Source organism: Cherax quadricarinatus, unplaced genomic scaffold (assembly GCF_038502225.1).
Source record: "Cherax quadricarinatus isolate ZL_2023a unplaced genomic scaffold, ASM3850222v1 Contig545, whole genome shotgun sequence".
NCBI lineage: Eukaryota > Metazoa > Arthropoda > Malacostraca > Decapoda > Parastacidae > Cherax > Cherax quadricarinatus.
In genome coordinates, this window is record NW_027195571.1 from 33875 (window position 1) to 52535 (window position 18661).

Here is an 18661-nt window from a genome sequence, read left to right on the forward strand (position 1 = left end):
CACGGCATCAATCCTACACTGCGGTAACATTTTTATTTACACTTCTGTAACATACACGCACACCTTTATTACATACATCTTCTTCACTACAACCGTTTAGTGAAAGAATGAAAGGTAGATGCCAAATTTTTGCTATAAGTGATAAAAAGTGTTACTCTTATCGGTGACAGGGAGAGATCGAAATACCGTACATCGAGTTCAACAATAATCTCAATATTGTATAACATAGCAAATGACCAAATTTTGCACAGGTGTAATAAGAACTAACGAATATCACTTACCCGGTGAGAATGAAGACCTTAAAAGGAGGGTCTCGTTAAATAATCTGTCAGCAGGAAGGGGCAAGTCAAACATCCCCAGGAACTCCGAGATGTTAGCGATGCTGTTAAGGCGAATCAGGTTCTCCATGTCCAGCTGCCGAGGAAGAATAAAATAATACTTGTGGATGGGAGAACGAGGCAGGTGGTCTACCTGATGCTTAGTAATGAACCACACTTTAACTGAGACCCCAAATAAACACACACAAACACACTTATATATATATATATACATATATATATATATATATATATATATATATATATATATATATATATATATATATATATATATATATATATATATATTATATATATATATATATGTCGTGCCGAATATGTAAAACTGGCCAGTTAGCAAGAACTCATTTAAAATTAAGTCCTTTCTAAAATTTTCTCTTATACGTTTAAAGATATATTTTTTTCATTAATGTTGATATAAAAATTTATAATTTTGCACCAAAAGAATCTTTGAAAACTTACCTAACCTTATTATAACAAGAGCATTTTATTTTAGCCTAACTCAACTAAATATATTTTAGATTTGTTTACAATAATTTAATACTAAACAAACACGGTGAAATATATTTTTTTCGTTAGGTTCAGAATGATTTTGGCGAAATTATTGCATACACAAATTTTCACTTGTCCTATATGGCAAGATGAGCGTTGCTATTTAAGCCAAGATCGCAAGTTCTGCCTATTCGGCACGACATATATATATATATATATATATATATATATATATATATATATATATATATATATATATATATATATATATATATATATATATATATATATATATATATATATATATATATATATATATAATATATAGAAATATAAGCGCTATTCGTGACTATATATTATCAAGGAATAATAATGATTTGAAATACCCAAGAAACGTAATTGATAAATCTTTTAAAATTGCTAGAATCAACTAAAAATATGTTGGTTCTCCCTTACCATGAAAACTTGGTTGATATGCCTTCTCTTCTTAAGACTTTTAATATCAAAGTTGAATTTAAAAATCTTGATACAGTAAAAAAAACTTTTGATAAAGAATTCCCCCCAAAATGCTGATGGATGTGTCTATAAGATTCCTTGTAAAATTTGCGATAAAGTTTATTACGGTCAAACCGGTAAAAATTTCGAAGATTAAAACAACATAAATATAGCATTAGAACTGGACAAGATTCCAATGCTCTATTTATTCATGTGAGAGATTTTAACCATCCAATTGATTTTCAAAAAGTTGAGAAAGTTGTATCAAGCAAGTCCATGGTCGACAGGAATATAATTGAATCTTGTTTCATAAAAAGCAGTTTTGACAATAATATGAATATTTCCTTTGGTTTATATAAATTAGATCCATTTATAATTAATAGAATTTGGGAAGAATTTAATAATACATTGGACAAATAATAAATTTTAAAATTCTTAATTCTTGGGTAGAATAGTTTGTTTGTGGGTTGTGTGAAGGACCTGTCTAGTTGGGCCAGCGGGCCTGCTGCAGTGTTCTCTTTCTTATGAGTCGCGCGTCAGGTGTTGCTTTGTTGTGGGATGTGATAGTGAGGTGTGGGCTACACTTTTTATATGCCATCCTTTGATGCATTACTCTTATTGTTCCTTGATAATGTGAGTAGTTACAAAACACTTGGAATTATTCTATTCTTTCAGAGTGGTTGTTTTGCATATTCTGAAATCACATGTTTACTATCATCTAATTACATATATATATATATATATATATATATATATATATATATATATATATATATATATATATATATATATATATATATATATATATATATATATATATGGAATGTGAGTGGTGCACTCAGGAGTCTGTGGAGACAAAGAAGGTAATCTATGGAAGCATAAGAAGGAATGTATGAGAGTATAGTGGTACCAAGACTCTTAAATGAGTCAAGCATGAACGGTGAATGTTGTAATAAGCAGGTAGTAGAGATGTGTCTGAGGATAATGTGTGGCGTGAACGATTCTGCAAAAAAAATCGTGACTTGGAGATTAGAAGGATGTGTGGGGCTTCTAAAAGTATTATTTAGAGGGCTGAGGAGTGTTGAGGGGGTTCGATCATTTAGAGAGGTTTGAATAAAATAAGATGACTTGAAGGTCGTATACATCTGTAGTGGAGAGAAGGCGGGGTAGGATCATCCTAGAAAAGGTTGGAGGGACAAGATAAAGGTTTTGTGTGAGAAGGGATTAGACATCCAGAAAACGAGGATTAGACAGAAGTGATTGGAGATAAATAGTTTTTATGACTACTTGCTGTTGATATCTGAGCATGGGAACATTTTGAAGGTAGTTAAGGAAACCGGTTAGCTGGACTTGAGTCCTAGAGGTGGGAAGTACACTGCCAGTGCCAACAATCTGAAGAAGGAATGGGGATATTTACAAGCTTGAGCTGCAGTGTTGACACGCCTCTGGAAAGACAGTGATGGAGTGAGTTTTTCTTTTAGAAAAATGAGTGTAAAGGGGAAACTTGTAATTGTTTTACATGATGGTAGGATTGCTGGTGTGTTTTTTTTCTCATAAACATGCTGGATACCAGGTATATCTTGCTACTTATACTTACACTTAGGTCACACGAGGCCAAGCCCATGATGACACTCTTCAGGTCACTTGTTCTATCTAGGCTGGAATATTGCTGCACACTAACAGCACCTTTCAAGGCAGGTGAAATTGCCGACCTAGAAAATGTACAGAGAACTTTCACGGCGCGCATAACGGAGATAAAACACCTCAATTATTGGGAGCGCATGAGGTTCCTAAACCTGTATTCCCTGGAACGCAGGAGGGAGAGATACATGATTATATACACCTGGAAAATCCTAGAGGGACTAGTACCGAACTTGCACACGAAAATCACCCACTACGAAAGCAAAAGACTTGGCAGACGATGCACCATCCCCCCAATGAAAAGCAGGGGTGTCACTAGCACGTTAAGAGACCATACAATAAGTGTCAGGGGCCCGAGACTGTTCAACTGCCTCCCAGCACACATAAGGGGGATTACCAACAGACCCCTGGCAGTCTTCAAGCTGGCACTGGACAAGCACCTAAAGTCAGTTCCGGATCAGCCGGGCTGTGGCTCGTATGTTGGTTTGCGTGCAGCCCGCAGCAACAGCCTGGTTGATCAGGCTCTGATCCACCAGGAGGCCTGGTCTCAGACCGGGCCGCGGGGGCGTTGACCCCCGGAACTCTCTCCAGGTAAACTCCAGGTAAACACTACACATACATACACATGCATGTATATACACATACCCATCTGGGTTTAATTCTATTTTCTTGCTAGTTCTTGTTCTTGTTTGTTTCTTATCTCCATGAGGAAATGGAACAGAATTCTTCCTACATAAATCGTGCGCGTCGTAAGAGGCGACTAAAATGCTGGGAGGAAGGGGCTAGTAACCCTTTTTCTTGTATACCTGGAGTTTACCTGGAGAGAGTTCCGGGGGTCAACGCCCCCGCGGCCCGGTCTGTGACCAGGCCTCCTGGTGGATCAGAGCCTGATCAACCAGGCTGTTGCTGCTGGCTGCACGCAAACCAACGTACGAGCCACAGCCCGGCTGATCAGGAACTGACTTTAGGTGCTTGTCCAGTGCCAGCTTGAAGACTGCCAGGGGTCTGTTGGTAATCCCCCTTATGTGTGCTGGGAGGCAGTTGAACAGTCTCGGGCCCCTGACACTTATTGTATGGTCTCTTAACGTGCTAGTGACACCCCTGCTTTTCATTGGGGGGATGGTGCATCGTCTGCCAAGTCTTTTGCTTTCGTAGTGAGTGATTTTCGTGTGCAAGTTCGGTACTAGTCCCTCTAGGATTTTCCAGGTGTATATAATCATGTATCTCTCCCGCCTGCGTTCCAGGGAATACAGGTTTAGGAACCTCAAGCGCTCCCAGCGGCAACAAATAAAGTCTCCTTACATACCATGAATACGACAACATTTGCATTTGCAAATATACAGGATCTAAAACCATCACCTCACAGAGCCAAATTCTGTGTTTGCAGCTTTCACAGAGACCCACATAAAGGATCACTTTGACAAAGTAATATGGATCCCAGGATACAACTTATTCAGATGCAACAGAAAGAACAGACAACAGAGGAAACTTGGCCTATATGTCACAGAGTCACTCATTTGCTCGGAATTACTGGACACCATAAATGATGTAGTTGAAGTATTGACAGTAAAGATTAAAGACTTAAACCTTGTCATTGTGGTTGTATACAAGCCACCTGACACAACTTTTCCAATAATTTAAGGACAGATTTTGAAAACTGACTATTGCCTGGAAAATCTTCCAACCCCAGCCCTAAATATCTGGTTGCTGGGTGATTTCAGCTTAAGACACTAAAAATGGAGAAAAGTGGCAAACAATGTTTATGCCGGGATCACCCCAGGAGGCAGCTCAGATGAAAATTCACACACATATGAGCTACTGAATCTCTGCAACAAATTTACCTTAAACCAGCAAATAATAGAGCCAACAAGACTGGAAAATACACTTGAGCTTATCTTTACTAATAATGATGATCTGGTACGAAATATAACAGTGTCAAAGACACTCAGATCACAACATAACTGAAGTACGGACATGTATGTGCAGAACTCCTGACCAGCAAAATTAGATCAGCTGTGATGGTTCCTTCACCAAATTTAACTTCAATATGAGAAACATACAGTGAGCAAATTAACCATGTCCTAAATGAAACATGCTGGGAAGATATACTAAACAACATGAATCAAAAATTTTACTTAGAAAGAATTAACTCTGGCACTTGAGGTCTGCTCAAGGCACATTCCCCTAAGAAAAAAAAGAAGACAAGAAGACATGAAGTAAATTAGAAAGAGACGCTCACTGTACAGGCGAAGACTCACAGAAGTTTTCTTATGTCAAATCTAGAGCAAAAATAACGTCCAGTATTGGGTTCTTGCTGACACTAGATGGGACTTAGACAGAAGATATCAAAGAAATGAGTGAGATACTAACGTGCCAATATGACTCATCATTTAGTGAGCCGTTAATCAGACTAAGGGCTGACAATCTACATTATTTTTTTAATGGCAGACTCAAAATTTGGTTAATTCAATAATTTCTGATATAATTCTAACACCACAGAACTTTGAAAAAAGCAATAAATGACATGGTCATGCACTCTGCCCCAGGCCCAGACTCGCGGGACTCCATGTTCAGAGGCAGCATGAACACACGGGTCATCCCACACTCACTAAAAACAACAGACATAGGCCCACTCTACGAAGGCTGCAGTCAGAATGATAACAAATTCCCACTACAGGCAGCACACTCCACCAATATTCAAAACTCTAAACTTACTCACCGTACAAAATATCCATACTTATTATTGTACCTACTACATACATAGAACACCGAACTCGGATATAAACCCTCCCCTCAAACCTCTCCTTACCAACCTCAACAGAACACATGACCATAACACAAGGCACAGATCACTCTTTGATGTTGTCCGGGTCCATCTCACACTAAGTAAAAACTCATTTCACATAAAAGGCCCAAAAAATCTGGAATTCATTACCTGTGAATATAAAAGAAATACTGTCTGTTTATAAATTCAAGACTCTTCTTAAAACCCACTTACTCACCCACAACTAAATAAATACTGAATAACTGTATCTCATAAATGTATAACCTATGACCCTATCAAACTATGTTTTTTTTTAATTACATTATCCATTCTCTTGAATGCACAGTAACTCATCTAATGACCATATGACTCGTTTCTAAACTACAAATCATTGATTTTACTCAATCTGATTCGATTATATTATACATTGTTATGCTACAAATTTGTACAGCTTTAATGCTTATTTGAAATATTCATTTGTACGTCATGTTGTAATTTGTTTACTGTAATTTTTACCACTGAATATATCATTGCTTAGTTAATCTTAAGTTAATTTTAAGCCTGTCCATAATGCTCTGTATACAAGGGGCTTTTGGCATGTACACCCAATCACTATATTTCTTTGTGCAACTATGTATCATGTCCAAATAAAAAAAATAAAAAAAATAAAGCAATTGCAAATAATTACAGACCGGTAGCACTAACATCCCACATCATAAAATTCTTTCAGAGGGTTCTAAGAAGCAAGATCGCCAACCACTCGGACATCCATCAGTTACAAAATCCAGAGCAACACGGGTTTAGAGCAGGTCGCTCCTGCCTGTCCCAGCTACTGGACCACTATGACAAGGTCTTGGATGCTCTGGAGGACAAACAAAATGCCGATGCTGTATATACAGACTTTGCAAAAGCCTTCAACAATTGCGATCACGGTGTAATAGCACACAAAATGCGTGATAAAGAAATAACAGGAAAAGTGGGTAAATGGATCTATAACCTTTTAACAAATAGACCACAAAGAGCAATAGTAAACAGAGTAAAGTCAGAAAAGGCTACAGTGAAAAGCTCTGCTCCACCAGGCACAGTACTCACAACCATCCCATCCCAACTGACAGAGATGTAAGTCAAAACACCGTGTTCTCCTTTGCTGATGATGCCAGAATTTGGACGACAGTGTCATCCATTGACGATACTGCATATCTCCAAGCAGACATCAACCAAATCTTTAAATTGGGACTCAGAAAATGATAAGCTCAATGAAGACAATTTTCAATTACTCAGCTATGGAAAACTCCAGGAAATTAAAACTGGCTCAGAGTATAAAATAAATTACAACCACACAGTAGAGCGAAAGATCACAACAATGTACTTACCACATCTTCTAGGAAAATAATAGGACAGACAATGAAACCCTTGAAATCTAGGGATGCCAAGCCAATGATGATTCTTTTCAAATCACTTGTTCTTTCTAGGTTGGAGTATTGCTGTACACTAAAGACCCCTTTTATGGTAGGCGAAATTGCAGAATTTAGAGAGAACTTTCATTAAACGTGTAAGTACAATAAAGCACTTAATTACTGGGAACGACTGAAGTCACTTGATCATTACTTCTTCGAATGCAGGCGGGAAAGATATATGATAATATACATTTGGAAAATCCTGGATTGGTCCCAAATCTGCACACGAATATCACTCCCTACGAAAGCAAAAGACTCGGCAGGTAGTGCAGCATATCCCAATGAAAAGCTGTGCGGCCAGAAGCAATAACAGCCAAGTTGATCAGGCCCAGATCCACCGCAAGACCTGGTCATGGACAGAGTCGCGGGGGCGTTGACCCCTGGAACGCCCTCCAGGTATATCCTGCCTTGACTAGTGACGGGTGGTATATACGTCTTCACTAGTTATTAACAAAGAGGCATCAAGTGAAGTAAAGAAATATTTAAGTAGAGACATAATGTGGGTCAGGTGGTGAGTAACTTAGCCTTAAGTGTCTTGAGTGACTACTTAAGTGTCTTGAGTGACTACTTAAAATATGTGTCGTTGTTGTTGTTGTGTGGGATGTACACTGCTTTATTCTGATGTGTTCTTGTTGCTTTTGTTTTTGTGTGGTCTAGGTGGAATACAAGAGACGCCACACAGGTGGAATACAAGAGACGCCACACAGGTGGAATACAAGAGACACCACACGTGGAATACAAGAGACGCCACACAGGTGGAATACAAGAGACACCACACAGGTGGAATACAAGAGACGCCACACAGGTGGAATACAAGAGACGCCACACAGGTGGAATACAAGAGACACCACACAGGTGGAATACAAGAGACGCCACACAGGTGGAATACAAGAGACGCCACACAGGTGGAATACAAGAGACGCCACACAGGTGGAATACAAGAGACGCCACACAGGTGGAATACAAGAGACACCACACAGGTGGAATACAAGAGACACCACACAGGTGGAATACAAGAGACACCACACAGGTGGAATACAAGAGACACCACACAGGTGGAATACAAGAGACACCACACAGGTGGAATACAAGAGACGCCACACAGGTGGAATACAAGAGACACCACACAGGTGGAATACAAGAGACACCACACAGGTGGAATACAAGAGACACCACACAGGTGGAATACAAGAGACACCACACAGGTGGAATACAAGAGACGCCACACAGGTGGAATACAAGAGACACCACACAGGTGGAATACAAGAGACACCACACAGGTGGAATACAAGAGACACCACACAGGTGGAATACAAGAGACACCACACAGGTGGAATACAAGAGACACCACACAGGTGGAATACAAGAGACACCACACAGGTGGAATACAAGAGACACCACACAGGTGGAATACAAGAGACACCACACAGGTGGAATACAAGAGACACCACACAGGTGGAATACAAGAGACACCACACAGGTGGAATACAAGAGACACCACACAGGTGGAATACAAGAGACACCACACAGGTGGAATACAAGAGACACCACACAGGTGGAATACAAGAGACGCCACACAGGTGGAATACAAGAGACACCACACAGGTGGAATACAAGAGACGCCACACAGGTGGAATACAAGAGACACCACACAGGTGGAATACAAGAGACACCACACAGGTGGAATACAAGAGACGCCACACAGGTGGAATACAAGAGACACCACACAGGTGGAATACAAGAGACACCACACAGGTGGAATACAAGAGACACCACACAGGTGGAATACAAGAGACGCCACACAGGTGGAATACAAGAGACACCACACAGGTGGAATACAAGAGACGCCACACAGGTGGAATACAAGAGACACCACACAGGTGGAATACAAGAGACGCCACACAGGTGGAATACAAGAGACACCACACAGGTGGAATACAAGAGACGCCACACAGGTGGAATACAAGAGACACCACACAGGTGGAATACAAGAGACGCCACACAGGTGGAATACAAGAAACGCCACACAGGTGGAATACAAGAAACGCCACACAGGTGGAATACAAGAAACGCCACACAGGTGGAATACAAGAAACGCCACACAGGTGGAATACAAGAGACGCCACACAGGTGGAATACAAGAGACACCACACAGGTGGAATACAAGAGACACCACACAGGTGGAATACAAGAGACGCCACACAGGTGGAATACAAGAGACGCCACACAGGTGGAATACAAGAGACGCCACACAGGTGGAATACAAGAGACACCACACAGGTGGAATACAAGAGACGCCACACAGGTGGAATACAAGAGGTGGAATACGCCACACAGGTGGAATACAAGAGACGCCACACAGGTGGAATACAAGAGACGCCACACAGGTGGAATACAAGAGACGCCACACAGGTGGAATACAAGAGACACCACACAGGTGGAATACAAGAGACACCACACAGGTGGAATACAAGAGACGCCACACAGGTGGAATACAAGAGACACCACACAGGTGGAATACAAGAGACGCCACACAGGTGGAATACAAGAGACGCCACACAGGTGGAATACAAGAGACACCACACAGGTGGAATACAAGAGACACCACACAGGTGGAATACAAGAGACGCCACACAGGTGGAATACAAGAGACACCACACAGGTGGAATACAAGAGACGCCACACAGGTGGAATACAAGAGACACCACACAGGTGGAATACAAGAGACACCACACAGGTGGAATACAAGAGACACCACACAGGTGGAATACAAGAGACGCCACACAGGTGGAATACAAGAGACGCCACACAGGTGGAATACAAGAGACAAGAGACGCCACACAGGTGGAATACAAGAGACACCACACAGGTGGAATACAAGAGACACCACACAGGTGGAATACAAGAGACGCCACACAGGTGGAATACAAGAGACGCCACACAGGTGGAATACAAGAGACGCCACACAGGTACAAGAGACACCACACAGGGAATACAAGAGACAAGAGCCACACAGGTGGAATACAAGAGACGCCACACAGGTGGAATACAAGAGACGCCACACAGGTGGAATACAAGAGACGCCACACAGGTGGAATACAAGAGACGCCACACAGGTGGAATACAAGAGACGCCACACAGGTGGAATACAAGAGACGCCACACAGGTGGAATACACAGAATACAAGAGACTCCACACAGGTGGAATACAAGAGACGCCACACAGGTGGAATACAAGAGACACCACACAGGTGGAATACAAGAGAATACACCACACAGGTGGAATACAAGAGACACCACACAGGTGGAATACAAGAGACACCACGCAGGTGGAATACAAGAGACACCACACAGGTGGAATACAAGAATACAAGACGCCACACAGGTGGAATACAAGAGACGCCACACAGGTGGAATACAAGAGAATACAAGAGACACCACACAGGTGGAATACAAGAGACGCCACACAGGTGGAATACCACACAGGTGGAATACAACGCCACACAGGTGGAATACAAGAGCCACACACCACACAGGTGGAATACAAGAATACAAGAGGCACCACACAGGTGGAATACAAGAGACACCGCACAGGCAGAATACAAGAGACACCACACAGGTGGAATACAAAGACACCACACAGGTGGAATACGCACCACACAGGTGGAATACAAGAGACACCACACAGGTGGAATACAAGAGACACCACACAGGTGGAATACAAGAGACACCACACAGGTGGAATACAAGAGACACCACACAGGTGGAATACAAGAGACGCCACACAGGTGGAATACAAGAGGAGGAATACAAGAGACACCACACAGGTGGAATACAAGAGACACCACACAGGTGGAATACAAGAGACACCACACAGGTGGAATACAAGAGACACCACACAGGTGGAATACAAGAGACACCACACAGGTGGAATACAAGAGACACCACACAGGTGGAATACAAGAGACACCACACAGGTGGAATACAAGAGACGCCACACAGGTGGAATACAAGAGACGCCACACAGGTGGAATACAAGACACACCACACAGGTGGAATACAAGAGACGCCACACAGGTGGAATACAAGAGACACCACACAGGTGGAATACAAGAGACACCACACAGGTGGAATACAAGAGACACCACACAGGTGGAATACAAGAGACACCACACAGGTGGAATACAAGAGACACCACACAGGTGGAATACAAGAGACACCACACAGGTGGAATACAAGAGACGCCACACAGGTGGAATACAAGAGACACCACACAGGTGGAATACAAGAGACACCACACAGGTGGAATACAAGAGACACCACACAGGTGGAATACAAGAGACACCACACAGGTGGAATACAAGAGACGCCACACAGGTGGAATACAAGAGACGCCACACAGGTGGAATACAAGAGACACCACACAGGTGGAATACAAGAGAATACACCACACAGGTGGAATACAAGAGTCACCACACAGGTGGAATACAAGAGACACCACACAGGTGGAATACAAGAGACACCACACAGGTGGAATACAAGAGACGCCACACAGGTGGAATACAAGAGACACCACACAGGTGGAATACAAGAGACACCACACAGGTGGAATACAAGAGACACCACACAGGTGGAATACAAGAGACACCACACAGGTGGAATACAAGAGACACCACACAGGTGGAATACAAGAGACACCACACAGGTGGAATACAAGAGACACCACACAGGTGGAATACAAGAGACACCACACAGGTGGAATACAAGAGACACCACACAGGTGGAATACAAGAGACACCACACAGGTGGAATACAAGAGACACCACACAGGTGGAATACAAGAGACACCACACAGGTGGAATACAAGAGACACCACACAGGTGGAATACAAGAGACACCACACAGGTGGAATACAAGCCACACAGGTGGAATACACCACACAGGTGGAATACAACACCACACAGGTGGAATACACCACACAGGTGGAATACAAGAGGCACCACACAGGTGGAATACAAGAGACACCACACAGGTGGAATACAAGAGACACCACACAGGTGGAATACAAGAGGTGGAATACAAGAGACACCACACCACACAGGTGGAATACAAGAGACGCCACACAGGTGGAATAAGAATACAAGAGACACCACACAGGTGGAATACAAGAGACAGGTGGAATACCACACAGGTGGAATACAAGAGACACCACACAGGTGGAATACAAGAGACACCACACAGGTGGAATACAAGACACACCACACAGGTGGAATACAAGAATACAAGAGACACCACACAGGTGGAATACAAGAGACACCACACAGGTGGAATACAAGACACACCACACAGGTGGAATACAAGAGACAAGAGACCACACAGGTGGAATACAAGAGACACCACACAGGTGGAATACAAGAGACACCACACAGAGACGCCACACACGAGGAATAAAAGAGAAACCACACAGGTGGAATACAAGAGACACCACACAGGTGGAATACAAGAGACACCACACAGGAGGACACCACACAGGTGGAATACAAGAGACACCACACAGGTGGAATACAAGAGACACCACACAGGTGGAATACAAGAGACAAGACCACACAGGTGGAATACAAGAGACACCACACAGGTGGAATACAAGAAGAGAATACACCACACAGGTGGAATACAAGAGACGCCACACAGGTGGAATACAAGAGACACCACACAGGTGGAATACAAGAGGCACCACACAGGTGGAATACAAGAGACACCACACAGGTGGAATACAAGAGACACCGCACAGGCAGAATACAAGAGACACCACACAGGTGGAATACAAGAGACAGCACACAGGCGGAATACAAGAGGCACCACACAGGTGGAATACAAGAGACACCACACAGGTGGAATACAAGAGACACCGCACAGGTGGAATACAAGAGACACCACACAGGTGGAATACAAGAGACACCACACAGGTGGAATACAAGAGACACCACACAGGTGGAATACAAGAGACACCACACAGGTGGAATACAAGAGACACCACACAGGTGGAATACAAGAGACACCACACAGGTGGAATACAAGAGACACCACACAGGTGGAATACAAGAGACACCACACAGGTGGAATACAAGAGACACCACACAGGTGGAATACAAGAGACACCACACAGGTGGAATACAGGTGGAATACAAGAGACACCACACAGGTGGAATACAAGACCACACAGGTGGACACCACACAGGTGGAATACAAGAGACACCACACAGGTGGAATACAAGAGACACCACACAGGTGGAATACAAGAGACACCACACAGGTGGAATACACAGGTGGAATACAAGAGACACCACACAGGTGGAATACAAGAGCACCACACAGGTGGAATACACCACACAGTTGGAATACAAGAGACACCACACAGGTGGAATACAAGAGACACCACACAGGTGGAATACAAGAGACACCACACAGGTGGAATACAAGAGACACCACACAGGTGGAATACAAGAGACACCACACAGGTGGAATACAAGAGACACCACACAGGTGGAATACAAGAGACACCACACAGGTGGAATACAAGAGGCACCACACAGGTGGAATACAAGAATACAACACCACACAGGTGGACACCACACAGGTGGAATACAAGAGAATACACGCCACACAGGTGGAAGACAAGAGACACCACACAGGTGGAATACAAGAGACACCACACAGGTGGAATACAAGAGACACCACACAGGTGGAATACAAGAGACACCACACAGGTGGAATACAAGAGACCACACAGGTGGAATACAAGAGACGCCACACAGGTGGAATACAAGAGACACCACACCACACAGGTGGAATACAAGACACCACACAGGTGGAACCACACAGGTGGAATACAAGAGACACCACACAGGTGGAATACAAGAGACACCACACAGGTGGAATACAAGGTGGAATACAGCACACAGGAGGAATACAAGAGACACCACACAGGTGGAATACAAGAGACACCACACAGGTGGAATACAAGAGACACCACACAGGTGGAATACAAGAGACACCACACAGGTGGAATACAAGAGACACCACACAGGTGGAATACAAGAGACACCACACAGGTGGAATACAAGAGACACCACACAGGTGGAATACAAGAGACACCACACAGGTGGAATACAAGAGACACCACACAGGTGGAATACAAGAGGTGGAATACACCACACAGGTGGAATACAAGAGACACCACACAGGTGGAATACAAGAGACACCACACAGGTGGAATACAAGAGACACCACACAGGTGGAATACAAGAGACACCACACAGGTGGAATACAAGAGACACCACACAGGTGGAATACAAGAGACACCACACAGGTGGAATACAAGAGACGCCACACAGGTGGAATACAAGAGACACCACACAGGTGGAATACAAGAGACGCCACACAGGTGGAATACAAGAGACACCACACAGGTGGAATACAAGAGACACCACACAGGTGGAATACAAGAGACACCACACAGGTGGAATACAAGAGACACCACACAGGTGGAATACAAGAGAATACACCACACAGGTGGAATACAAGAGACACCACACAGGTGGAATACAAGAGACACCACACAGGTGGAATACAAGAGACACCACACAGGTGGAATACAAGAGACGCCACACAGGTGGAATACAAGAGACACCACACAGGTGGAATACAAGAGACACCACACAGGTGGAATACAAGAGACACCACACAGGTGGAATACAAGAGACACCACACAGGTGGAATACAAGACACACCACACAGGTGGAATACAAGAGACACCACACAGGTGGAATACAAGAGACACCACACAGGTGGAATACAAGAGACACCACACAGGTGGAATACAAGAGACACCACACAGGTGGAATACAAGAGACACCACACAGGTGGAATACAAGAGACACCACACAGGTGGAATACAAGAGACACCACACAGGTGGAATACAAGAGACACCACACAGGTGGAATACAAGAGACACCACACAGGTGGAATACAAGAGAGAGGTGGAATACAAGAGACACCACACAGGTGGAATACAAGAGACACCACACAGGTGGAATACAAGAGACACCACACAGGTGGAATACACAGGTGGAATAGACACCACACAGGTGGAATACAAGAGACACCACACAGGTGGAATACAAGAGACACCACACAGGTGGAATACAAGAGAGGTGGAATACAAGAGACACCACACAGGTGGAATACAAGACACCACACAGGTGGAATACAAGAGACACCACACAGGTGGAATACAAGAGACGCCACACAGGTGGAATACAAGAGACACCACACAGGTGGAATACAAGAGACACCACACAGGTGGAATACAAGAGGTGGAATACAAGAGACACCACACAGGTGGAATACAAGAGACACCACACAGGTGGAATACAAGAGACACCACACAGGTGGAATACAAGAGACGCCACACAGGTGGAATACAAGAGACACCACACAGGTGGAATACAAGAGACACCACACAGGTGGAATACAAGAGACACCACACAGGTGGAATACAAGAGACACCACACAGGTGGAATACAAGAGACACCACACAGGTGGAATACAAGAGACGCCACACAGGTGGAATACAAGAGACACCACACAGGTGGAATACAAGAGACGCCACACAGGTGGAATACAAGAGACACCACACAGGTGGAATACAAGAGAATACAAGACACCACACAGGTGGAATACAAGAGACACCACACAGGTGGAATACAAGAGACACCACACAGGTGGAATACAAGAGACACCACACAGGTGGAATACAAGAGACACCACACAGGTGGAATACAAGAGACACCACACAGGTGGAATACAAGAGACACCACACAGGTGGAATACAAGAGACACCACACAGGTGGAATACAAGAGACACCACACAGGTGGAATACAAGAGACACCACACAGGTGGAATACAAGAGACACCACACAGGTGGAATACAAGAGACGCCACACAGGTGGAATACAAGAGACACCACACAGGTGGAATACAAGAGACACCACACAGGTGGAATACAAGACACACCACACAGGTGGAATACAAGACACACCACACGTGGAATACAAGAGACACCACACAGGTGGAATACAGGAGACCCCACACAGGTGGAATACAAGAGACACCACACAGGTGGAATACAAGAGACACCACACAGGTGGAATACAAGAGACGCCACACAGGTGGAATACAAGAGACACCACACAGGTGGAATACAAGAGACGCCACACAGGTGGAATACAAGAGACACCACACAGGTGGAATACAAGAGACACCACACAGGTGGAATACAAGAGACACCACACAGGTGGAATACAAGAGACACCACACAGGTGGAATACAAGAGACACCACACAGGTGGAATACAAGAGACACCACACAGGTGGAATACAAGAGACACCACACAGGTGGAATACAAGAGGCATCACACAGGTGGAATACAAGAGACCACACAGGTGGAATACAAGAGACACCACACAGGTGGAATACAAGAGACACCACACAGGTGGAATAAAAGAGACACCACACAGGTGGAATACAAGAGACACCACACAGGTGGAATACAAGAACGCCACACAGGAATACACCACACAGGTGGAATACAAGAGACACCACACAGGTGGAATACAAGAGACACCACACAGGTGGAATAAAAGAGACACCACACAGGTGGAATACAAGAGACACCACACAGGTGGAGACACCACACAGGTGGAATACACCACACAGGTGGAATACAAGAGACACCACACAGGTGGAATACAAGAGACGAATACAAGAGACACCACACAGGTGGAATACAAGAGACACCACACAGGTGGAATACAAGAGACACCACACAGGTGGAATACAAGAGACGCCACACAGGTGGAATACAAGAGACACCACACAGGTGGAATACAAGAGACACCACACAGGTGGAATACAAGAGACACCACACAGGTGGAATACAAGAGACACCACACAGGTGGAATACAAGAGGCACCACACAGGTGGAATACAAGAGACGCCACACAGGTGGAATACAAGAGACGCCACACAGGTGGAATACAAGAGACGCCACACAAGTGAAATACAAGAGACACCACACAGGTGGAATACAAGAGAATACAAGAGCCACACAGGTGGAATGCAAGAGACACCACACAGGTGGAATACAAGAGACGCCACACAGGTGGAATACAAGAATACAAAGACACCACACAGGTGGAATACAAGAGACCCCACACAGGTGGAATACAAGAGACGCCACACAGGTGGAATACAAGAGACACCACACAGGTGGAATACAAGAGACACCACACAGGTGGAATACAAGAGACACCACACAGGTGGAATACAAGAGACGCCACACAGGTGGAATACAAGAGACACCACACAGGTGGAATACAAGAGACGCCACACAGGTGGAATACAAGAGACACCACACAGGTGGAATACAAGAGACACCACACAGGTGGAATACAAGAGACACCACACAGGTGGAATACAAGAGACGCCACACAGGTGGAATACAAGAGACGCCACACAGGTGGAATACAAGAGACGCCACACAGGTGGAATACAAGAGACGCCACACAGGTGGAATACAAGAGACACCACACAGGTGAAATACAAGAGACACCACACAGGTGGAATACAAGAGACACGCCACACAGGTGGAATACAAGAGACACCACACAGGTGGAATACAAGAGACACCACACAGGTGGAATACAAGAGACGCCACACAGGTGGAATACAAGAGACACCACACAGGTGGAATACAAGAGACACCACACAGGTGGAATACAAGAGACACCACACAGGTGGAATACAAGAGACACCACACAGGTGGAATGCCACACAGGTGGAATACAAGAGACACCACACAGGTGGAATACAAGAGACACCACACAGGTGGAATACAAGAGACGACACACAGGTGGAATACAAGAGACACCACAAGAGACACAAGAGACACCACACAGGTGGAATACAAGAGACACCACACAGGTGGAATACAAGAGACACCACACAGGTGGAATACAAGAGACGCCACACAGGTGGAATACAAGAGACACCACACAGGTGGAATACAAGAGACACCACACAGGTGGAATACAAGAGACGCCACACAGGTGGAATACAAGAGACGCCACACAGGTGGAATACAAGACACACCACACAGGTGAATACAAGAATACACAGGTGGAATACAAGAGACACCACACAGGTGGAATACAAGAGACACCACACAGGTGGAATACAAGAGACACCACACAGGTGGAATACAAGAGACACCACACAGGTGGAATACAAGAGACACCACACAGGTGGAATACAAGAGACACCACACAGGTGGAATACAAGAGACACCACACAGGTGGAATACAAGAGACACCACACAGGTGGAATACAAGAGACACCACACAGGTGGAATACA

General features: G+C 44.2%; 1 protein-coding gene across 1 annotated transcript in view; it reads right to left on the reverse strand.

Annotated features, from left to right (window-relative positions):
* Positions 1-252: 252 nt before the first annotated feature.
* Positions 253-18661, reverse strand: part of LOC128691334 (uncharacterized) — a 95349-nt gene continuing 76940 nt past the window's right edge. Inside the window, exon 3 of the mRNA XM_070080507.1 lies at positions 253-414. Coding sequence (XP_069936608.1) covers positions 274-414 — 141 coding nt within the window. The 3' untranslated portion in view covers positions 253-273. The remainder of the gene's footprint in view (positions 415-18661) is intronic.